The 25,722-nt window shown below is 36.2% G+C and overlaps 1 protein-coding gene across 1 annotated transcript in view; it reads right to left on the bottom strand.

Annotated features, from left to right (window-relative positions):
• Nucleotides 1–25,722, bottom strand: part of SPON1 (spondin 1) — a 206,069-nt gene that overhangs the window by 152,981 nt on the left and 27,366 nt on the right. Inside the window, exon 3 of the mRNA XM_075094884.1 lies at nt 10,835–10,968. Within this exon, the coding sequence (XP_074950985.1) occupies nt 10,835–10,968 (134 nt within the window). The remainder of the gene's footprint in view (nt 1–10,834; nt 10,969–25,722) is intronic.

Genomic DNA, 25,722 nt, shown 5'->3' on the forward strand with positions numbered 1-25,722 from the left:
TGTTTCCCCTCAAAAATTGACAATGGCACTGAAGTCAAGTTAAACATCTGTTTGTAAAATAAACTGGAGTGCTACTGACAGCTGCTGCCGAATGGCAAATGTTCTACAGCTGTCTAGCTCCTAAATTAACAATGATTTTCATTTACAAACAGCAAACAACAAGAAAATTATGGAGGTTTTTTATTTCATCCCACTACTTGAAATTTATGAAATTGTAGACTCTACTACAGACTTAGCCAGAAATAAGTCAAAATTTATTGTTTTATTTCCCCACTTACTGGGAGGAAAATTCAGACAAAATCAGATTTCAGTGCAAGATACTTCAGAGAACTTCCCTCCTTACATGTCTTAAATCCTTTTGCATCTGCAGGATATGTAAATAATAGGTAATAATAATTTTCTGAGGATTTATCTTTCTCCAACAAGAATCTTCTCAATAAAAAATACTATTTTAAAAAATTTCAGTATTTTTTTACATCTTTTTAGATTTGTAAATACTCAGATACATCAAACTGGCAGATTTTTTCAAAATTTTTTTACAAATGCTTACATATAATTACATCAGAACTAGATGGCAGGATTTTTAGACAGCAATGTTCATATGTTTAAAACAAATTAATTTGATTTTTCATATGTTTAGAACTCAGCTGGAACTCACTGATGAGTTTCAAGTTCAGTGTGGTTTTGCATACTTTCATTTATAACTTGAACGATGGACTAGAGAACAAGTTACTGACTGCAGACAGTATCAAGCTGCAGTTGCTTAAAATGCAAAATAGTTCATAAACCTAAGGAATTCTGAAAAGAACGGTAATTACATAATGTTAGACACAAAGTCCTAGTTTTAGATAAGGGTAGTTATGTGCACAAAGACAAAAAGGAAAAAGTCAATGAAAGAAGTATTTGATAGCAGGATGAAGGGATTCTAGTAGGTCGGGGCTGAACACAAGTAAATGTTATTCTTTTACCAAAAACAGCAAACACTATGGTGGAAGCACTTTCTCTAAGACCGTGTGGAGTCATGTAAGGCATCTGTAGGATTAGAATGCCCAGTTCTGAGTACCACAGTTCAAGGATATGGATCATTTTGAGAAAGTTCAGACAAGACTAATGAGAACAATCAGATATCTAGAAGGGGAAAAACATTGAAGGAGCTGGGGTTGAGTAGCAGAAAAGAAGATTGAAGGAAGGCATGGGTTGAAAAGAGGGTTACAGCACCTGAGAATGAGGGGCATCAGAGGAACCAGTTTAGAAAAACAGCAGCAATGACAGGTAAGTATTGGCACCACTCCCTGATGGGGACTGCCAAGGCTCCATCGACCTTTAAGATGAACAGAGGTGGGCAGGGACAACCCAAACATAGCGCACCCTACTGTCGTACTGTTGTCAGACAGTAAAAGACGGGCATTTCACGAAAGCCCCTTCTAACATCTTTTGCTATGGCTTCCCTCTTTATCTTCAAGTTTTGGATCAGAAAGTAGAATTACTAGAAAGCACTATACCCACCTTCATACTTCATAGGATTTTTCTTAGCACACAATTTAAGCACATAGCAAGTATCCTTAGAACAGCATTGAGAATGTAAAAAGACCAAGAAATTCAGCATATGTAATAGTTCGGAAGTAAAAGTGAGTTTTGAACACCCCATATATCTTTGCTGAGTACCAAATGAGAATCCAATTGACCTCTCATCAGTTCTGCGTTTGAGTTTGTGTCAACTGTTAACCTCAATGATTAATCTTAATTGCAGTATTTCCCCAGAAAGTCTGGAGAAAACACAGCAATAATCAAAAAGAGAACTGATATGAGTGTCTTATCATAAAGTATGTTGTACTTTTCTAATGCCTGCATTCCTACCCCACTGCACAAAGGACACAATTTTTTTATTCTTTGTAAAACAGCTTGTTTTACAAAAATACAAGTATATTTGCAAAATAATTACCATATGGACCAATGAAAGTAATTGCATGTTACTTCCATTTACCACAAAATGTGGTGTAACACTGATTTTTAAAAAATAAAAAATATGAAATTATCATAGGCATTTTCAAGGTACCATGTGAAACAGTTAAAAATATTATCTTTCCTAATAAATCCATAACTATATTTTCCCATCACTAGAGAAAAGACCATCATCCTCTCCTTACTCTTTTTTTACCCTATCTTGGTTTTTTTATTGCTTTGCATTCCTCAAGAAATAAACTCATCTTTCATTAGCAAAACTATTAAGCTGCTTTGCAACACTATGGCCTTGCAAACAAAATAGCATATGAATGAATCTAGCTAGATTTTATAGGATTACTATATTAATTGTGCTGTTAAAAAGATTATTAAGAATGTAAAATTATAAGAAAATCCATTTACATTTTCTGAATTCATGCGCTCCCATTGTGAATTAAACAATATTAAATCTGTAAGAAAGTGAAAGTGAAACAGATTTTTGTTTTAAATGTGGTTGTATTTAGTCAGTAGATCCAGGGGGCTGCTACTGTATATATTAAAATGCAAATATGCATTTTTACAATCTAATATTAGAGCTGCTATAAATATAGAAGATGTATAGAAATGCAGAAGGTTATTCTTTCCTAATACAAGTAAAATCTCTGTGGATGTTTAGCCTAAAAAATGAAATACAGGCCTGTAAGTTAGTTACATTGCAAAGTTTAAACTTTTGTCTTATTTACTTTACAAAAAAAAAAAAGTAAACATATAGCTGGATAAAGACAACATTTAAATTATTTTTAATGAATTAGAATAGTACAATACTAGCACATAACCTTTTTTATCTTGCAGTGTTTCATAAAGAGTCACTGGCCTCTGGTTGCTTTTGAGAAAGCAGAGGCATTGAAAAATGAGTTGAGCTGTACATGATAACCGAGTATGAAAGACAGGAAAGGACCCAAATCTGCTCAATTCCAATCTGTGTCCCTAGCCATTTAAAGCTGTGCACATTTCTGTTACAACAACTCCAAAAGGTGAAGAATGGGGAAAAATAAAAGCAGGTCAAAACAATTGCATATAGAAAATTAGTACTTTTTCTGTATATCAAAGGTTGTATTTGTTCTGGGGACTGTTAGGATATATAGATATATCTTAGATTTCTATCTTAATTGTGTAGAAATACCTGAAGAGTCTACATAAAATACATTATTTAAGTTATGCACAAAGAAATATTAAGCTACACTGCTAATATCTCTATCAAAAATGAAGTTCAGAAGCTACTGTTGTTTTGTGGTAGTTAACCAGAAGATACAGATTATTTTTTTTTCTTAAACTACTAGTAGAGGAATTTTGATCATTTCTCTGCATGCAGAAGACATTAATTCTACTGGGAAAAAATCAATATAGCTGTTTCTAATGTGAGAACTGTTATCCTCTATTGTTTCGTGAACAGCATATAATTGTTACTGAGAGCTCTTGCTAGGCAAGGAAGGCAGATTGTTCTCTATTTTTCCTTGGCCATTATATTTAGTCATAATGGAAAGCCTTTAGTAAATGCTTTATAAGTGTGCTCAATGGCTCCAGTATTCATATTCTAATAAACAGGTAAAATCGTTGACATATGAGTATCTGGACAATCACACAGGAAGACTGAAAGGATAAATGCAAAAGACCGAATAACAAGATTAATATCCAGTTCAAAAAAGCAGAGGTTTTTTGTTGTTTGTTTTTACACCTTGAATATTTAGAGGCATAATTTCGTAGTGAACTCCTCACAGCTCTTCAGCTATGTACTAGTAGCTCATCTGCCTCAAAATAAACAGTGTGGTTTTTCCGTAAGTACAAACCCACAAATCTCTTTTTCAAGAAGTACAACCCACAAGTATTCAGGAATCCTAAAAGAATGTGTAAAATCATCATATTTCACATTTTGTAACAAATAGGAGGCATTTAAAGAATACATCCCATGTAAAGCATTTAAGGAAACACCCAATTAAGCATACAGAAAAAGACTTGAGCTGTATATTACTCAGGTAAGTATCCCAACAAATCAAGGAAAATTGTACGTATTGGGCTAAGTACAGACTAGCAAAGAAAAGAAAACATTTTAGTGGTGAGAGCAACAAAGAGGAGCAAAGAATCTACTTATACTGCTTAATCACCTTTGTCTAGTAACCTGAATAACTTAAAACCTTGCCTCACATCTCTTCCCTCTGCCACCTCATAGGTACTGATGAGGAATGTGGGACAAGCCTGAAAAGTAGCACACAAATTTGTCAGCAGTAACTGTACACCATTCTTTCTTCTTTATTGGTTTTTAAGTTCAATTCTGTGATCATCTATCAGGTGTTCCTTTTACATGACTGGCAATAATTTCAAAAGTAGCACTGTAGCTTCCACCCATTTAAAGGAGTCTGACACCGACCTCATTGACAGCTGAAACCTCCTTCTGGTAGGATTAAATTTGTGCAACTTGTTTTTGCAATAGAGAATCATAATATCAACACTTTTAGTAAGAGAGATTACTTCTGAAATACATTTTATTCTGACCATTTAAATTTGGCATTTCTGATAAACACTTTTCTTAATGCAGTGTTATTCAGTTGGTCATATACTAATTTACACACCACAGAGCTGCTCTTTTGTTTTGTGGGGCTTGTTACCCAGATGTCTTGCACTCTGTTTCTGGCCCAAGGACTCCCTGGCTGGATCTCATCATGAGTTTTGAGTGTAGAGAAGAGATTTGGCTGCATATCAAGACAGTTTCAGTGTATATATGTAGTTATGAACTCATGGGGTTTTTAACATTTGGTTGCTTTGCATTTGGTTCTTATTTTAGTCTTTCCAACATCACATTTCAGTGTAGTGTTTACTCAGAGTGAGATGCCAAGTGACCTGAATGAATATTATGCTTGAATTTACAAGAAATAAAAAATTACATGTTCAAAAAGCTCTAGGTGGAGTTCATTCACCCTTACAACTTTGAAGGCTTGAGAGCAAGGGGACTGCCAGAAACCATGCAGAGGTTGGAAACTGAGTATTATATCCAAGGCATAGACCCATGGACTAGAATTAAAGTTGTCCTTGTAGCTATGATATCTTTGCTACAATAGCACAACTAAACGAAAACCAATGTAATTAAAATCATGAAGATAATGACAAATGCAGAAAAACAATAAGTTCAGAATTTTCCTCAGAAATTAGAAAACACTTCCCTGGAGATGGCTCAGAAAACATTTCCAGAAGAAAACAGCAGACATTGTGACAAATACAGCGGATTTCTGCTGGTAATAAACACTATCTCCAGATACCAGATTTTAATTTGTTGGTTATTTAAGCATGATAAGTATAGCAGAAATAACTTGTCAGCAAGAACTTTTGTTACATTTACTACACAAGACACATCCATTGCCTGAGAACTCCTTTATTCCATTAGCCAGCCAGAGAACTGGGGTTCCTTTTCTAAATGGTAAACTGAATATAACTTATCTGCATGTGGCCATTATTTACTACATTAAAAATTTATCTCAGACAGTGAAAATCACCTTATGTTGAAGGAGAAAAAAATAATTACCATCTAGCAATACTTGGCTCTTCATGAGATCTACACCAGCTGACAGATTTAATCAATTTGGATATTAACAAGATTCTCCCTACCATGAAATTTTAATATATAAAACCTAAGATGATTTACAAAATTTTCTTTACTCTTGTTTTATATTACAGAATTCTAAAAGTGCTTGAAAACTATTTTGTTCTGTATTTTCCATCAATTACACGGGTCAGACCTTTACCTGCTTATTCAGTACCACATTGAACAGAGACATTTTATGTTGAATACAATTAACCAGTCGAATCTAGAAATCTGGGGCTAAAAATGGCCTAAAAGAGGCAATTCTCCATCACTGTTAAGAAACTTTTAATAAACATTTATTGTATATTCTTGTCAATGGTGTAAATCACTTATTAGAGTCCATATTTAAGACTTTCCTTGTTAAGCTACAGAAATCTCCATTTGCTGTTCTTTTTACAGAATTAAGTAGTCTTCGAATATTAGCCGTCAGATATAAAACCAAAAATGGTCATGTATGCTGTTCTACTTCTGCTGAAAAGCAGAACATGCTAAAATCGAGCATGACAGCCTACATGCATAAAAAAGTTTTAAAAAGTTAAAACCATTTTCAGACTCACTTAGACAAAATATTACACTGAAAATTTCTCCACTTCCATGTGATGGTATAAAAACCATCAGGGTCTGCCACTGCTCAACTGTCTATATAATTATAATTTATATAAATTGCACATAACAAAAATAAATATAAATATCTCTCTAGAAAGTTTTAACAGTAGGCTTTCAAAGATGCTAGAAAGCAAATGCATTCTGAAGAGCCCAGAAATCCAGTAAATAAGTTTTAGAATATAAATTTTTACCTGAAGGTGAAAGAAATTACTGTTCCTCCCATATTGCCACATGGCACTTTAGCGTCCAATCAACCACAAAGAACAAGGGAAAGTAAACAGGGATAGAAAGATTAAATGTTGTATTGTGAACACGAAAACAGGTAGACTGCGCACAGCATGACAGCTCAGAATGGTCCAAATAGATGTTTTTAATCATAGAAGCAAGAAAGTTCCTGCTCGTGCTGATATTTGGGTAGCTTCTGAAGCTAGCACAGAGGCTGAGGCAGCCAAGTTAATCCTTATTGTTAAGTAAGATCTGAGTGCATTCTGTCGATTTATCTTTTTATAACAACTTTGTTCCACATAGCAAAACTTTCTATTCAAGTACCTAGGGCTGTGATGATGCTGACTACACTAACTGGCAGCCGACAATGCATTCTATTTCGATTAGGTCATTCTAAAAATCAAGGTGCTTAAAATTGTCTTGCAGTACATGGGACCATCCTCAAAATGATATGCCATTTCTCCATTTCATCCACCTGCAAAAAAATCATTTTAAGAGCTGGTATGCTGGAGTCTGAGTACCTTTCTATAATTGGATTTAGCTGCACAGTGTTCCTAGAATACATCAGGCAACTAGAAAGAGGGCTTAAAGCTTGAGGGTCTCTCAAGCAATACATAACCTCTAAGCAAAGTCTTCTGTCTTGTGTAGTCAGTAAGACTCAAGCATAGGCTTAAATGCTTGGACAAATAGAGCCTCAGCTGTTGTTTGCACCCCAGAAGTATATTCAGCACACTGGCAGTTTCAATGGAGAGTCTAGAAGGATTCAAACCTTTAGGCTATTTCACTGTCATCACTTAGTGGGAATGAAGAGAATGGATGAATTTTTCTCAACTAAGGAATTACAGCACAACATCATATGTTAATCCATCTCCCTCTTTTTTTTTTTTCAAATTCTAAGTTTTCACACAGAAGGAGATGTTTTAGAAAGCAGTGATGATAAGATGAATTCAAATATATGTTAATTCTCCTAAACTTTGTATTTTGCAGTCACCCAGAAAGCTAGCATTACACACACATGTGCTTCATGCCAAAAGATTTAGCATCCCTTGCTGAACCTGGAAGCTACAGATTACCATTTGTCTGTTTCATGTTATGCTTGTCACAACCAAACTGATCACATGCACTATGCCTAGAAAGCATTGAGAAGACAACTAGCCAAATGTGGGCAATCAAGTGTTTCTATCAAAGGAAAGGTATCAGACTTCACAACTCCCACCCCCCGCCAAAAAAAATAAACAAAACAAAAAAAAACACCAAAGAAATGTTCCCAAACCTAGTGACTAGTCCAAGGAAAACTTCCTGGAAGCCTCTATACTTAATTATATCATTACAAATCTTAAAAAAAACAATATTTGGCACTAAAACTGTAATAAATGTTTATGGACCAGTTATGTTTAACTTGTGACTACATTTAACTTTCTATATATTGAAGTCATTAGACCAAGACACAGTGAAAAGGAAGAAGTATATCCTTATGATTCAGAACAGTCCCAAAACACTGCCATTCAGTTTTGGAAATTCTAAAAGAAAATGACCGGATAGGCTCCAAGGACTGAAATGGATATATATTGATAATAAAAAAACTATGTGCACCCCATCACTCACAGAAGAAAAAAGGAAAATACAGAGAGTTTTTGTTTCCTCTAAAGTTCAAGATTTCAGAATTTTTCCATGATTAGTTTGGGCTTAACTATTTATAATAATAATAACTGCTTTTAGACTTTTGGTTTTGTTATATCATTAAAGTTCTCACAAATGACAGAATAATTTTGAAAATTGCATCCAACATTTCTATGCTATTCTGTGGGAGATGACCGTAAAGGTTTATAAAGAATGCTGACTATAAACTCTAATTCAGACGTGGTCGAAGCTTTACATACAAAAGCAAAAATGTAAATGTTGTTAAAGCTAAAACCACATCAGTGATTGCCATGGAAGGTGCCATGGAGGACTGCACTGCAGCACAAACAAATGCCGCATTATGACATTAATTTCTGGCATCAGCAACTGGTAATAATGTTGACTGTTTCTTTCTTTCTTTAAAATGTCCTCAGGAATGGAGCAGTTACTTACCCTTGAGGTCAGTAAAACAGCCATTGGGAGGGACCAAGCTTGTATTTTTCGCATACTTTTTACTGGAAAGTACCTAACAACTTCCTTTCACTTTCGCCAGCACATACACACCTAAGATAACTCCATGCACTGAAAATAGCAGTAACACCAAGAATTTTTCCTTTCCGCATGAATTTCAATTCCTAAGATATTCTTTTGGCTGCCCAAACAGATGATGGGAACTGGTGCCAGTAAGATAATCTAACTCTATACTGGCACTTCATTGTTTTGTTGGCGCCACTGATGTTCATCCAGCAGTCTGAGAAGGTTGCATGCTGCTGATTTATCATAGAATGGTTTAGGTTGGAAGGGACCTATAGAGGTCACCTAGTCCAACCCCCTGGCAGTGAGCAGGACATCTGATTTAATACATACATTCTTCAAGGCAGTGACAATTTCATAGTTTTCTGTGTAAAACATCAGAAGTGCAGTTCTGACTGTTACTTTTTGGAGCCTCTCTTGAGTTTTCTGTGATAATGCAAGTACTTCACAGTGTAAAAATTAGTGTGTGTTGAACATCCAGCATAACTTGACCAGCAGAGAGGAGAGGGAACGTTTTTCAAGTTTCCTGAAGTTGGTAGTACTTTACTACATTCATTTGCTGAGAAGACCCAGGCAGGCCCCAAACCAACATCAGCCACAGATGTTTTAAGTTTCAGTGAGAAAAATATAGGTCTTAGTTAATTTGTCTTTTTTTCTTTTTTTTTTTTTGGTAATGGCCATTCTACTTAGGATAGTAATGAAAAAAAAATCAATCAACTTGTGTTGTTGCATATCATTACTGGATTAAAGTTTAAATCTTGTCTCTTTAAAAGGATATATAAAACATCATCACCTTATTATTACGCTACTGCAGTAGTAAGTGCCTTAAGCAATATTTGTTATACAAGTAAGAGGGAGGAAGTCCTGAGAGGAAAAGCAAACAGCTTTACTGATAAACAGCTCAGCAACACTGAAAGATTATTCTTCTTTGCTTCCTGAAAAATTCCATATATAAGCTTTAACACACAACCTCTCTGCCCATCCGGCAAGCATCAGGCTTCACAGTTTTGCCAGTCCAATGTATGCTTGTCTGTCCTGAGTTTAAGAACACACTGTAAGTGTATTCTTGAGCTGCTTCAGTGCACATTAAAACAGACGATCTTAAACAAAATTATTTTACTGATATGGAGAGGCAGCAGGCAGAATTGCACTGCCAAAGATTTGAGACTGTTCCACAGCCAGTGTCAGGGCTGGGGCTAGATCACCCTCACAGAGGTGGAAGAGGAGGGTGTTTATCTCTTGTGCCAATCATCAAAAGGAAAAGGAAGTGAAGCACAAGGCAAGAGGAGAGCAGCCATGGACCAGTTTTGCTGGTGGCAATTTTGTAGCCTGTTGAGAAATCCGTTGCATTGCAATTTTAACAACACATCTTCCTGAACTGGCCTGAAATACCTTCAGCCCAATCTTTGTACTAGCATTTCCTTAAGAGCCTAGAGGTGTTTTGTGTCTCTAAAGGCATCCCCACTACTGATAAGACACTCTGAAATTCTTTGGTCTACTGCAGGGCACATCTCAGAAATTGCAAAGGCTTATACCAGACATAGATTCAAAGCAAGCAAAGAAATCCCAATTGTCCAAGCATATTTGACCAATCTGTCCTATTAAATATGACAAGCAAAATCTTAGGAGACAAGACAACATTTCTCTGCAGTTTCCTCTGATACTCTCCATAGTAAGAAGTGACTTAAGGTTTCTACATAAAAACGAGTGGCCCTAAAGCAAAGTGCTCCTACGTAAGGTTACCTTTGTCTGTTGCTTAAAAAGCATGAATACGCATGCTTTAGAAATAGACTGTAGAAATAATGGGAAAACATCAATAAAAGATCACCAGCTCTAAAATAAAAGCATCCAGCTCTAAACAAACAGATCTGGTCGTACCGAAAAGGTCCATTTATAAAATCCTGACTCTACAGAATGTTCTTATCATTCATCTCAACAAAGATCATGTTTTTACCCAAATGTCAACCAGGTGGATGAAATTTTGATCCTAAAGATTCAGAATTCTTTAATTTTTAGGTGAAATAAATGGCCAAAAGCCTACCAAGTTCAGTTAGGGTTACTAATTCAATGATTACTGAAGCCTTGGAGTAACTTTTGAACATTTGGGCCTTAAGCTGCTAACATTTAACTGTGCAAGTAGAACTATCCTTGGTTGAGCATATCAAAGGAGAAAAAAAGCATCTAAGAACTACTGGAGTTCTTAATCTAATAAATATTAGATTTATTGTTAACTGAATTTTACTTTAATAATTTAATACGCTTTAAAATACTTACTTTAGAATTACACAGCCTGTACCGGTAGGAGGGGCTGTCCAAAACACTTGAATGCGTGTCCTTCTTCTAGGTGTGCTCTCAGTAACAGCAACAGGACAATTACTCATGAACTGTGTTTCTTCTTCATCTATGATCTAGGGAAATATAAAGAGAAGAATGTGAAAAGATAAGGACATACATAACAAATGCCTTTTGAATATGTTCTGTCAGTTCATGTTTTCCTTCAGTGGGATTATTTAGAATATTCCCTGCTTAGCTCAGCACTACTTTGGTAAATTTATTTATAACATGCAGATCACTCACTGAAATGAAAACAAAAAGCCCACAAAATAAAGACAGAAGAATATTTCAGCTCTAGATGAACAGAAGTTAGTCCTTTCTGGGCATAATAATGCAAATGATCTTTCTTTGTAGATCCTGATTACGGGAGCTTCCTATAAATGTTAATGAACTGACAAAAATAAAAGATGCATAATAATATTTGTTTTTTTTTTTTGGCAACTGGTTAGGACAAATGGAACATGCTAGAGAAAAAGGGGTTTCAGTTTGGTTTGTGTTTTTTTTTTTTTTTTTGCTTTTTAAACTAACCTTTGTTTAAACAGTATTATTCTTCAGGCATTAAAAGAATCCCCACGTCAAAAGAGGTAATATATGAATCACGATCATCTATAATTCAGAGACCGTTATTTAGTCCCATTTGCACACATTTTTGCTCTTCTGATTGACCTTTAACAGCAAGGTTTAAGTGGCATAAGTCAACACAAAACCAGAGAGGCTGATTTGGAATGGTGCTGTTCTAAGGATTTTACTCAAAGGTGTCTGTGACAAAATAGCTTTCTCACTACATATGTACTTCATGGATTGTACTTTAAGCCTTCTGTTCATCAGATCTCAAAGAAAATTCATCAGAAGCTGCCAAGTTTTATTTGGAAACAGGAATTGCTGTGATATTGCAAAATTTCTCTTCAAAATTACTCAGTGGTCCAGTTTCATTCGATGAAGCCAGAATTTACACTACATTGGGTCAAGATTCAGGCAATGACTTAAAAACCTTACCATTTTGAGAAAGAAGCTGTATTTATCAATTTATAACAAGACTTAACACTGATGGAGATTTTTCAGAATTCTGGTCCTAATAACATACATGCTTTTACCAGATAACAATTAAAAAGAAAAATGTTCTGGCAGAATATACAACTTTAAACAGTATTTTGACAAAAAAGTACTATTTTACACCCTGAAAAAGTGGCAATATCTATAGTTTGACCAGATCCGCTTTAGTGAGCAGGCATCCACACTGTCTCTCCCAACGATACTGCCAGCAATCTCCAACATTTTTAGCTGAACCAACAAATGTTTCTGGTTTTCCATGGCAGAATGAAGGGGCACTGGCCCAGAGGAATGCTGGAAAACTCTATTTAGCTGTCAATAGGCTGATGGTTAATGAGCTTTAAATCTAAAGCTACTAATATTCTTCAACTTTTTAAACGCTTCGTAGAATCTGCATAACTAAACACAATGTGTACAGCTACTATTTTGCTAGATTTTAATTAATATGAAGCATTGGGAAGCATGGGATCCAGTGTAGGCTTAAGCTGGCACTACACAGTTTCCACTCCCGCTTGATACAATTTAACACACTTAACACGAACATCAAGAAATCCCTAATCTACAATTCTGTCTTGGCCATCAACTGTATTTATTCTGTCTGCTTTATTCCTGCAACAGTAAAATAAAGAAATAAAACCATTTACTTATCTCTCAGAAAAGTTGTCTCAATTATTCAGGACCATATCCGTTGACTTTTTATCCATAACTCACAGTAATTAGCTCTCAATCAAAATCCAATTTTGGTGGAAGCTTTGAGTGAAGAATGGGTGATTTTATACCATCTCATATAAAATAAAATACTATTGTACATTATATGAAAGCAGGATAATTACCACTGAAAGGGCTTTTAGGAGGTTATCTGAGAGTTCTTAAAAAGGACACCTTTTCTAGAAAAACAGAAATATTGCAAATTACTGTACAAGTTACACTAGCTCCATATTCTCCTGTCAGATGCAAAGTGCTCATAACTCACATCCTTGGATAAAAGCTTTAAAAATATGTTCAATTCAAGAAAGATTAAGTAACTACATGTAAGTGTAAAGACTTTAAGACTAACCATATAAGAGCTATTGAACAATGATCAATGAACCTTTCACATATGTTGATTTTTCCAAGCCTAGTTTAGCTTTTGTCTGACACACACTTCATCAACGAATGTTTCTTGAGAAGCCTAACTGAAATGAACCCATGTTCTCAAAGTATAGAGTTGCTATTTTCAGCTAACAAGAACTTAGCTGCTTTCATATCCCTAAATATCACTCCTCCAGCAGTCATCATTGTAGACCCATCTGATGCATTTGCATGATAAGTAAATTCTTGTCACCAGGTGAGTCAATCCTATTTTTTTCCCAGATAATGAATGGAATCAACAAGGAACACCAAAACCATATCCAACAACTAATATTTAAAGAAGGAGTTGTGAGCAACTCTGAGTAGTTATTACTACTTACTATTGCTACTGCAAAGGCAAAACCTGAAATATTTGTTTGAATTCTAGATAGACATTAGGTTGGGGAACGTCATGCCCTTTTCCAGCAGCAACAAAGGAACACAAATTTAGACATATTTTGCATGTCTATAGCCTACCAAATTCCTGCAACCTAGCAAGTTATGAATTTTCTCAGGAATACTGATGCCTATAATGAAATAATTCAAAAGTTCTGGCTGCATTTTAGAACATAGTCCTGGAAGAACAGGAAGTGGTCAAACCTCAAGGCTGCATCACTAACCATCAAAGCATGATTTATGCAATAAGTGTCTGCTGGAAAATCTGACCATAAGAGAATAGGTCCTCCAAAAAGAGTTCCTTTGAAGAAAAAGATTAGAAGCTTTCTTAATAACATTTCCTAATGTTGACAAAATACAGTAAAGAACTTCTAAACTAGTTGGAAAAACTCAAATGCCTGTGATCTGAGAAGATAAATACAGAAGTTATTTTAACATATTTTATGAAACTCAGAAGAATTATCCAGATTCTGGGAGTTCAGGTAAATATAAACCCATCTCAAATATATTTCTTTAAAAAAGGGATCTTTTTTTTCCCCCCACATTCACGGAGGTTTGATTCTTTGTAAAATGTTCTTAGGGGCAATACAGAAAGGGTTCACTTCTTGCACAACAGGATTCCAAATAACACAACATTCTAGGGTGGTGGATGATATTATTGCACTCACATATAATACAGGAGAAAACAATAGCATCCTGGCCAACTTTGGGGTGAAAAAAAAAATAATAATACGTAATCTCTGAAAATAATACAGTCCTGATTTTTCCTCTGGAATCAAATCAGACCACACAGGCGTGAAGGAAAGAATTGGCAGGAAAAAGGCATGCAGATTAAAATGTAGCATTTGCAAAATTATAGCTCGCTAAACCCCAGGTTATCTGTAATGGGAAGCCTTACGTTTCCAGGAACGGGCCAGCAACTTAACTACAAGTTGGACAAAAATCCTAAAAAGTAAAATAAATACTTGGCTGAAGAATCTGAGGTCTCAGAGGGGGAGATCTCTGTGTGACTAATTCTTTTGAATGCACAAATGCAATGACATTAAGTCTTAATGTTCTATTGAGTTTTTTAGTTCTTTTTTTTATATTATTATGACTGTAATGTTATTAGACCAATTTATTCCTTCAGGGAAACTAGTGTAAATCCTGAACAAGGCTCTTGGAGTTAACCTGGATTTGAATGAGTGTCACAGAAAGCAGAATTTGGCTGAACTTGGGTAAATCTACAAACATGGAAGTAAGGATATTAGAAGGGAGAATTTACCAGCTCCAGGCTCAGTCTTACATTCTTTGCATATTCCAAACACTGAAGAGGCTGAGGACAAGTTTAGGGTGTTCCTGAAAAGCAGGACTGGATAACTGCTTAGTTGCTAAACAGATGAACGAGTGGTTTTCAGTTCTCAGAATTGGAACATTTCATTCTGAGTAACAGAGCTTGTTATCTGTTTTTTATTTCTATAAACTATTAGTCAAATGAACTAAACCAGACAGTTATCCTCTCTATCGTTAAATTCATACCAGTATTTAAAAAAAAAAAGTACAAGTGCTAATCAACCACAAAGAAAAGAATTAGTATCTAGTACAAAAGGAGATGAAGTTACGTAAATCCTCTACTGGCTTGTGTCCACTTCCTTAGTTTAAATCACTGGCTAGGATCTTCTGCACCATTTCTTGTTCTGTGGACACATCATCACTTTCCACCCACTGAAACAGCTACATTCTACCAGAACAACCAAGTTTAAAAAAAAAAATAAAAACAAAACACGAAGTTCACAATAAGCTAAGCTAAGATTCCAGAATGTTGCAAAACTATCTTCTCTTTGAGGAAACTATTTCACTTGTAGAAAGAACATTGGGTTCACATAATAGTAATAATATTTGGCCTTTAGGGACTGATCTAGAACATAATTTATTATATGGAAGGGAAAACCAATGAAGAACAAAGTCAGTTTTAAAAAGTCTACCTCAAAGATATGCTTCACATAACCAATTTCTTTGACTAAAGGCCACAGTATTTCCTTCAGAGTCTGTGCTTAGTATCAGAAGAATCAGAACTGGGACTTTTTATGAAGTGTCAGTAATCAGTCTTGAGGCAAACTACGATTCAAAGCTATATATATATAGTACTTTCAGGAAGATTTGCCATCTTTAGCACTGCACCTGAAGACTGGAGCTGTCTGATAACTAGGCACACCTTGGAAACCTGGAGAAAAGTGTGCAAATCTATTGAAGAAAGGCATTGCTAAAATACACTTGTAGATTATCACTATGTTCTGGTAACTTCTAGCACAGGCTACTTAGGTATCCTGCACACAATGTTTCAACTGGAAATCAAATTTAATTCTGTAATCATTACCTGAGCACAGACTTTATCAAGTAAAGTTGAAATGCACTAGATAACATGATGGTAAGTTCCGTGAAAGCAGTATCAGCACAAGTTATATGCCCTCCACCTACTTGCCTCGCCGTGTGTCCATCTACCTGCTCATTTTTCACCCCAGACACAAGGTAGTTGGAATCATGGGAGGGGTGGGGGAAAGGACCCTTCCAGTTCTACAAAGTATGATGCCAGACAGTCAGATCAAGTCTTTGATGTGTATTAGCAAAAGAAGAAGAAAAAGTATCTATAAATCATCTTCCACAAAATGAGGGGGACAAAAAAACCCCACCACCCAAATAAGCTCCCAAACAAAAAAATAACCCAAGCATTTGTGTGTGAGATGTTCTGAGGAAAAATATTTCTGAGGAAAAATATTTGAATTCTGTCCAACTGTCCTTCTCTTCTTTAAAACAAACAATTTGAATAGTTTGTTCATTGCAAAAAAGGCTGTGTTGGATGATCAAAAGGAAAAACAAGCTACTGAGAAAATCCCGTCTGAGAATCTTATGCATTGAAGTGTCCCAAAAACTTTTGCTATCAAGAATCTTATAGTCATACTGTACTGTATGTTGCTCTTCAGTCTAAACAAACCTAAGCTCTACATTACACCTATTGTAGGGGAGGCAGTAGGGTCTATTCTCAGGTGCAATTCAAAGAAAAGGAGGAAGAAAGCAGTTCAATGTGATGAGAATCTGAAGCACATTAAAGATACAGCACTACACTGCCAGATTTTATATTAAACAACCTTTCGTGCCTGAGAGACTGTCTACAGAAAATTTAACAAAACAGCAATTTCTTCTTTATTTAATTCAATATAAGAAAAAGCATGGACTGACAGAGACAGATAACAATAACTTGACAGCATTTAGTATTCATAAAGTGCTATATTGTGTATTTTTCTTGAGTTTGAATCACCCTCAGTTAACTCAGTGTTGAATATGTTGAATTATAAGGCTTATGCATGTAAGTTGAAAATGGCCAATAAAGTAAAAGCTGTCCATTCATCAAGAGATGAATGAACTTAAGATTGTTGTGAATGGAGACGGTTTTCACCTAAATAGTCACTAAGAGTGAATTTAAGGTTCAAAGTTTAATCTGTTTCCTGTGAAATTTTCTCCTTATTTTTAACATTAACATTCCTAAGAAAACAGTTGGGTAAATTGTTTCAAGCTACTTTATCAGACTATATTACTAGTATTTTTGACAGATAATCCAGCTTTTCTCAGATAACGTGTTACTTCTATCATCTCTAACAGAAAAACTGTATTAAGCACAGAAAGCTGTCATTCTTATAGCTATAAATCTCTTTGGGTTACATCTAAAAGTTTCTTTTTAAAGTAGCTGTTTTGACTAAGAAAAATCCTCTCATTTCATGTTTGAAAGGCTAAGTTCCAGCAGGGAAAGAACAAAACCTTTTCAAAATATTATTGCCTTATGAAATCCTTTCAAAGATTCTAGTTTCTTAATACAGTCAATACTATCCAACAATCCTCAGCAGAAATGGGAAATTATTTTGAAGACTGAAGTTGCTTTTTTCACCTTGGCATGCAAAGATTCAAAGTGCACTAGCTGACCTTTGCCCTGGTGTAAGCAACAGAGGATACAAATTAGTCGCCATTAGGGACATCAGCACAGGTAAATCGTGTAAAGGAACTTGTAATGACATTTTGTACAAAAGCATTGAGTCACTCTGTGCCTTGCATGACAAATGGCTTAACTTTATTCTTCATGCTTCGTGTTCAGTTTACACAGCTCCTTTTCTAACTTTTGAAATAATGTATAAGGATTCTGGGCAAGACTGAAAATTTTTGTTTCAAAAGAAACAGGACTTTTGGCTCACCTTGATGCATGATTTAATCAAGTTAAACCTAAATCTAGAGTAAATTTACTGAGGTCAGACTATGTTGAACAATTCAAACATGTTAACTCATGGGTTGTTTTTTTCATTACATTCAGGCAGTAGCTAAAAGGCTGAATTTGCTTTTCAATGAAATCAGGGTTCCTTTATGGTCTAAATATAGTTTACTTTTGGAAGCATGAAACAGATGAAAAAAGGGTACATTTTCTGAACACTCAGTCAAATGAAAATGAAGAAGTACTACTTTTAAAACTCGGTTCCAAGGATTAGGAAGCAGAACTGTCCTACTGCAGCCTAAGAAGAATAATAACCAGTGAGGATGATGGAGGCGCCGAGCAAGGCTGTGGCGATCCTTTCCTGGCCCTGCCAGGAACAGTCAGCATTAATTAGAGCAGTCATCTAATGGCAGTGCCCTTCACCTGAGCCAAGGCCAACCCAAAATGGCAGTTGTAGAGAACCAAATCCAATATTATTAAAAAAAAAAAAAAAAGAAAACAAACAAACAAAAACACCCGCAAACAGCCCAAACCCGAAAACCCGCACCCAAAAACCCCGAAAAACCAAACAAAGAAAACCAAACCAGAACAAAAAACCCGATCACAACCACTTAAGGCTTCTCAGCAGTTCTCATGGATTTCTCATTTCTCCTTTCCTAATAACTGGAAGGTCAGAGTGCAAACAATTTTTCCAAAATTACAAAACTAACCTGCTTATTTCAGATAAGACTATAACCACAATAAACTGCAAAGATACATGCAGGATTCGTTGTATAATACTTTCACAGAGGGATTACTTACACCAATGTTATTGTTGTCAAACTATTTCAGTACGAACATTATTTATTTGGCAAAAAAAATAACCACTATTTCAATGTGATAAGAAATTTTCACAGCGAAAAACGGTTTTGATAGGTGACGTCTCAACTGCTTTCAGCCTGGGAGAAATATTGCTTGATGAAAGGGGTGTTATATAAAAATCAACCTCATAATCAAGGATTTTTAGATATCAATCACTTGAAAGCAGTATAAGTTTAAGGATTTTGTGTATCGCTTGTGCAGTCATTACAGTTAGGACATTTCATTGAAGCTTATAATACACTCATACCTTTGGAAAAAGAAAAAACTGTTGCCATCTCTCCTAAATGTATTTGCTGCCATTTTTATCTAGTTATATATAATACAATTAGCTACTTCATATTTAAGAGCCCATTTTGATCTGATTTTCTAGGTGGATAAAAGGCAGTGGAAGGTTGTGCAATGAAAAATATTTTCACAGCCTCATCAAAGAAAGTGAGAGCAAGTAAGGCAATGTGGATGCAACATGACTGGAAGTGAGACATGATTTGTATTGCTGAGCAACCTTTCTCAAATCACTTTAGTGTACTCTGTTTCTCAATTGTGAAGTGGGGATATAGACATTGAACTGCTTTTCCAAAACAGTATACTAAGTGGTCTACAAAAACATACTTAACAGGTTATTATACCTCAAATTGGCCTCAGAGTTCATACACAGGAGTTCTTTGGGTGGAGATTAAACATGAGGTGCCAGATCTTCAGCCTGCTCTGTGATGTGCCAATAGCTAAATTAGATGGAAAAGTGGCTTAGAGAATCAACTAGGGATTCAAGTCAAGGAAATCCAGGGGAGCCATGAAGTTGGGATGGCCCCCTGTGTACTAACCCTCTGTCTCATTTTCGTAAAAAGAACAGCCAAATTCTATCAAAAGATCTCCCAGCTTGGTGCGCTGATGCCCACAGAACCCAGGAAGCAGAACAAAAATCTGGCAGAGATCCAGTTTGACAATTGCATCTTTTGCAAGTGAGATCAATTTTTCAGCGTATCAAGGGATTGTAGTACAATTAATTTAAAATGGAAATTTAAATATTGCTAAATCTAGGAACCTTGCTTTGCAAAAAATGTTTATGTTTTCATTTGGCTGCACACTGGGATTAGAAGACAAACCTGATTTACTTATTTATTTTGCAAAAGCTGAGAGGCATTCTGGTAGAACATGCTGTGGGACCAGCATTGAAGACTACTGATATGGAAGGCGCAGATTCATATATCCATTCTGAATCAGGCAGCTGACTGTCAGTGTGAGCCTTCACAAAATGAGTAACCTTCAGCCCATCTTTTTTCTGATCCCTTCTACCTCACTCATATACTCACTGAACCAAGGGGAAAAACTGGCTTGATGGTCAGGTAAATGAAAGCACTGGTGTGTCTTCAAATCTCTGCTCTGTTTATTTTGATCACTTTCCCTTCAAGTTGCAAAGCCAGTCTCTTCCCTGTTGGCCTAGTGAGGTGTTTTACCAGTTCTACAAAGCAAAGGGATCTAAGAGGAAGAGGCTATGAGAAATCAATCCTGAAATAGACTGTTGCTGTGTGGAGGAGCACGTTTTAGGGCTGCAAAACTCCCTGGTGCAATCCCTATTCTGATGACTCAGACACATGAACCTTCTTGTCTCCATCCAGATTGAAAGCCTTTTGTCACTTGCAGTGGACCTTTTCTTCTGACTGGAAATTATGTCTATATGAAAAGTTTTCCAACAAAAAAAATTGTTAAAATTTATATAATCCATTAAAAGGCCTAATGTACCAGTGTTTATTTCTAGAGACAAGAGACCAAAACATTTCCCAAAAATATTGAGAATCTCTTCTAGTATTGGTTTGCTAGTCCAGGACTGAGATCCATGTCAGTTCTAAGAGTGCTAACTTAAAAGTTTTTAAAATGTTTGATTAAAAATAAATAACAAAACTCCTTCTGCATTTATTTCTGAACCACACGAAAAAATGCCCTTGTCTCAAATGGAACAAAACAGACCTCCAAGCTTCCTTCCCAGACTTGGCTTTGTATATCATCCTGAGCTAGGGCTCATCAATATTCTCTTATAACATATCTCTAACAAGAGTTTATGTTTAAGCCAGCATGAGCGGGTCCCAGAGGAGGGCCACAACAATGGTCTGAGGGCTGGAGCACCCAGGAGCACTACAAGGACAGGCTGAGAGAGTTGGGGTTGTTCAGCCTAGAGAAGAGGAGTCTGCAGGGAGACCTGATTGCAGCCTGTCAGTACTTAAAGGGGGACTATAGGAAAGATGGGGACAAGCAAAGCCTGCTGTGACAGGACAAGGGGAAATGGTTTTAAACTAAAGGAGGGTAGATGTAGACTAGATACAAGGAAAAAAATGTTTACAATGAGGGTGGTAAACTGCTGGAACTGATTGCCCAGAGAGGAAGTGGAAGCCCCATCCCTAGAAATATTCAAGGTCAGGCTGGACGGGGCTCTGAGCAACCTGGTCTAGCTGAGGATGTCCCTGCTCACTGCAGGGGGGTTGGACTAGATGGCTTCTAAAGGTCCCTTCCAACTCAAACATTCTATGATGCTATGAGCACTTTGGCCACATTACTGCAGCATGTATATACACACACACAAGGTGCTGCATCTGGCAGCACCAAAAATTCCTAAAAAGCTTTTAGTGAATAAAGAATTAATCCCTGGTTGACACAGCGGGCCACTCATGCATGCAGAGGCACACGCACATAAAAGAAATTCTAACACTGCATAAAAAAAATTTTTTCCCCACATTTTTGAAATCCATATGGTAAAGAATTTATTCATATTCTTCCTGTCTCAGCACAAAAATTTATAAATATGTGCCTAAAACAGCTTCCAGGTCTTATGCTAAGTATGCATTTAAGGTCACTAAGAAGTCAGAGGCAGAGTGCTCAGTACCTTTCAGGACTGAACACAGGATGAATTAGAATTATGTTTACGGACATGCTTGTGGAAAGCTGAAGGACTATCTGATTGCTGTGAGCACATTTTTCTGCTATATTTGTAAACTTAGCTAAAAATCAGCATTCACATTTTTGCTATATACAAATTAAAATCTTGCCAGCACATTCTTAATAATTTGTCAAAACTAAATGAAACTTTTCATACTAGTACTACGACTTTCCCCAATTTCTGCAGCAACCACCTTTACCGCCTGAGCTCACATGTCTTTGTTTCTCTCAATGCACATAATTCTTTGCACAAAAATACCATTTGTAAGTGCTTGAAAGGATATGTCTTCACTGCGACTAATAGATATTTCATTAGTAACGACCTTTAGTCACCATGTAAGTCCAGTCAATAACATATTTTAAATTCAGTGGTCCAGAACTTTCACCATAAAAATAAGCTTCAAGCACTCAAACAGATGAGAAATGTAAATAACGAAAACACTGACACTCTCATGTTCAGAATGAAACAACACTTGAGACAGAAAACAAGATCTAGTCCTAAATTCACCATTCTTATTATCAGTTCTAGGAAGCTTAACTAAGAACAGTCAAGAAATCTGACCTTCATTATCAGAACAAACCACACGGACTGGGTGAGATTCGTTCCCTACTAATTACGGCATTTCAGGAGTTTGGTAAAGTTGGTGTTAAAGGACACTGCTGAGGTGTAGTCCTTCCCTTTGAAATGATTTACATTATTATCTTTTGGTAAGATTGTAATTCTTCATACACTGTTACCACAACTATATATAGGCAATATCTTTAGCACCATAATGAGCAACGCACATGTAATGCAAGTGCCAGAGAAATATTTGCTGTGGACTCACACAGAAGACATGGACCTTATCTTCTGCTCACACAGGCACTTCTCATTTACATTTCTGTGGCAAGGAGCTTCAGGTGCGTTGTCAATTCAATTTAAAACTCAGGAACTCCCCTTTTTTCTTTTTTTTTTCAGGAACAACATGCCAGATAAGAACACAGTTGCAAGACCAGTCGATCAAAAGAAAAGGAATGTTAAATTTGAGGAGACACATAAAACATCAGATAAGGAAGAAATTTTATAGTAGCTGGTCAAACAACATATATAGCTCTTCTACTAAAGCTACTTTTCTATGTCTTGGACTCTCCCTGCAGAATGATGATAACAGCCCGCCTTCCTCTTTAACCTTTCTCTCTCTTGCATTTGTCACAGCATTAATTGTCAGCCAAAGAAACCCCTTCTAACTGACTTTGCAGAGTACAAAGTGCAAATGGGCTTAAACATAGATGGGGCTTCCTTACTAATATAATCAATAATAATATTATCATAAAGGTTACACTTTTCTACAACATAACACTTGATAGTAAAGTACAAAGGACGTGCTCTTCTGCTATTACATACACCAGAATTAATGAAACTCATTTGAAATACATAGCAATTTGTAAGTCTGCACATTTTACTGGATCAGCATTTCTCAGTTACTTAGTTTCTTCAGGCTTTTAATTTATCCTTCATTTTGGAAAATATTACACTGCTCAGCATTATGAATATACTGCCAAGAATAGCTACCTCACTTGGAGCTCCTCATTTAAGTTAAGAAGGGATTTAAGGATTACGGAAAATACATATTTTTAATAGCATTATTGTCCTGCTTGGTGTTGGAGCTTGGAATCTTCAGCAGCTCTGGCACATGTGCTATTCATGTTCCTCATTAATATCTCAATGCCAAAATATACATCCCAACCTTGTTCGAGCAGATTCCACGCAAATTCCCTTAGCTTTCAGATGACTGTGTATGGAACATAATCTATTTCAGAGAGATTTAATCTGTTGTTAAAAACACATTTAGAGCAAAAATACTGATGATCTGGAACTACAAGCTTTATAACAGATAAATTTAAGACAGCATTTACCTCCTTAAAAGAGCCCTCAAAATCTTTTGCTTAACAACTTGCACCAGCTGTCAAATCAGGAATAATGTTGATACAGAAGAGCTGCAGAAAGTCAGGAAGCATTTGAGGCAACACTGACAGTAGTTGTGAGCAGTTATAAAGTCACACGTTCTTTGTGTGTGCATGAATGTGTGCCTGCACCTTAGGCAGTCAGGCTATAGCTCTTTTAGCTTTTGATATTCTAAACTACTAACGCAAAGATTCTCAAATTCTTTCCCTACTTAGAGGGCATCACAGATTATATAGTTTATTCATGAACAATTCCCCTGCCTGCCTCCTGTGTCCAAGGTTTTCTATAAAGCTTAATTTCACATTACTTAGAGTACCCTTCTGGTAATTCAACCTGCTTGCTGAAAGTTTCAAGGAAATCAAAAAGATATGCTTTCTCCCTTCCAGTATGAGAGGGTTCTGTTTCAGAAAGACACACTGCAGTCGGTCAACAGTGAAGCCACAGCTTGGCAAAAAGCAGAGTCTTGTGGGAAGACTTCAGATTTCTTTTCAAGAGTTTGGTAAGCTCTTTTCAAACGCTGACTGAAGTCCAAGCGGGTTAAGTGCTGTGACTAAACGAAAACCTCACAATGCCAAATATTAGAACTGCATCTGTATTAGAATGTGGTTTGAACACTGTCTCACACAAATTGTTTGATATAAGAACAAAACAATGCCATGAGTATCAGGAAAGAAAAGTAATGTAAAGCTTCAAGGGTTGTCCGGTGGGGGGGTGTGTGTGCTTTTTTAGTTTGTTTTTGGGGTTGGTTTGGGGGTTGTTCCCCCCCCCCCCCCCCCCCCCCCCAAAAAAAAAAAAAAAGTTCTGTATTCTCTTGAATATAGCAGATATTTCGTCATGGTATGAGATGTCTGCTGGAGAGTTGTACAATCTTCTTAAAGGAAATAAACATGCAGAAAGGGGTTCTGAAAAAACAGTATAACAAAGAATTTTGGTAGGCTTATAATAAAATCCTTCATAGCTCTGTAAATTGAAGCACTCTAAAAATGAGCTGTAAACTGAAATGGAACTATATCAAATTGTACTTGTACATAGATTAACATGATAAGGACTAACAACACTAACCACCTTTGCTGGGTTTAAATAAATAAGTACATATATAGTGGTATTTTGCTTTCATATTAATCCCAAGCAGATTAAAGTGGTAAAGATGTGGTTTGTTTAATGCAGCTCTCACTAAACCTGGCATGACAATCAGAAACATGCCTCAATAAAGAGGCTTCCTCCTATGCTGGAGACTGAAGAAGTTTTACACTGTTACGATTAAAAAAAAAATAAAAGCTCACAAAGTAAGAGGCGTCTTCTCATGCAGCCATCACCGACTATTTAATTTTAAAAAGCTACAAAACATTTGTAAAACATAAAAAGCTCCAACTCTGCTGTTGCATTAGGGCCTAAAATATTAGTCCCCCTCATGTTAGTACAGTAGCTCTTCATAATCCTCAGTGTGTACACTGATGCATTTTGCTCCAAGTGATATATTGAATAAAATGTTCATTTTGTTGTACTTCTGTATTAATGCATGGACCATGAATTTTGTCATGCACTTGGTACACAAGGGTTTTTTTGAGCCAAATTAAAGGCAGTGGTTTTGATAAATCTGCTTCTGAAATTACTTGTACATTCTAAGCACATTTCCAAGAAAAATTACATGGGGACAGCAAATTTCTGAAGGATGGAAACACAGGAAGGCCGAAGTGAGGAGGGCATGTGTGAAACCAGATCCTGCCAAGAAGGTGCCAGACAAGAGCCCAGACACTTGCATGCTGTGCCACAGCCACTGCAGCTGCTGCCATTGGCACTTCCCAAGGCTGGCAGCTCTGCCCTGGTCTGATGCAGAAGGAGCAGGAGCAGCAATAAATCTGAGGAAGAAGGTGGGAGATGATCTGCTTACATCTCTTGCCTTGACACTGCCAAGCTGCATGCAAAACAAAAATCTAAGGTTTACCGCACTATCATAGAAAAGCCAAAGCTGCAAGCAGATTTCAGAGCAACCCTATATATGTATGTGTGTGTGTATATATATATATATATATATATATGCATTAAACTAAGTTTTCATCTCCTGATGGTTTGGCACGTTTCATTTTGAAATATAAGCTTTATGTGTGTCAACTTTATGGCTGTAAACAGACTTTCCAATTAAAAATTTGTACTCCCATCTTACCATACACACAGATGACAGCACAATACCTTTAAAAAACCACAAATTTATCTCATTCTCAAAGGGATTTTAATTCCAATGAATATGTATTTCAAGACTATAAAGCTGTTTCATTTAAAATTTCATTAGAGTGAGCAGAAATT

The sequence above is a fragment of the Phalacrocorax aristotelis genome, chromosome 5 (genome assembly GCF_949628215.1).
Source record: "Phalacrocorax aristotelis chromosome 5, bGulAri2.1, whole genome shotgun sequence".
In the NCBI taxonomy this organism is placed as follows: Eukaryota; Metazoa; Chordata; class Aves; order Suliformes; family Phalacrocoracidae; genus Phalacrocorax; species Phalacrocorax aristotelis.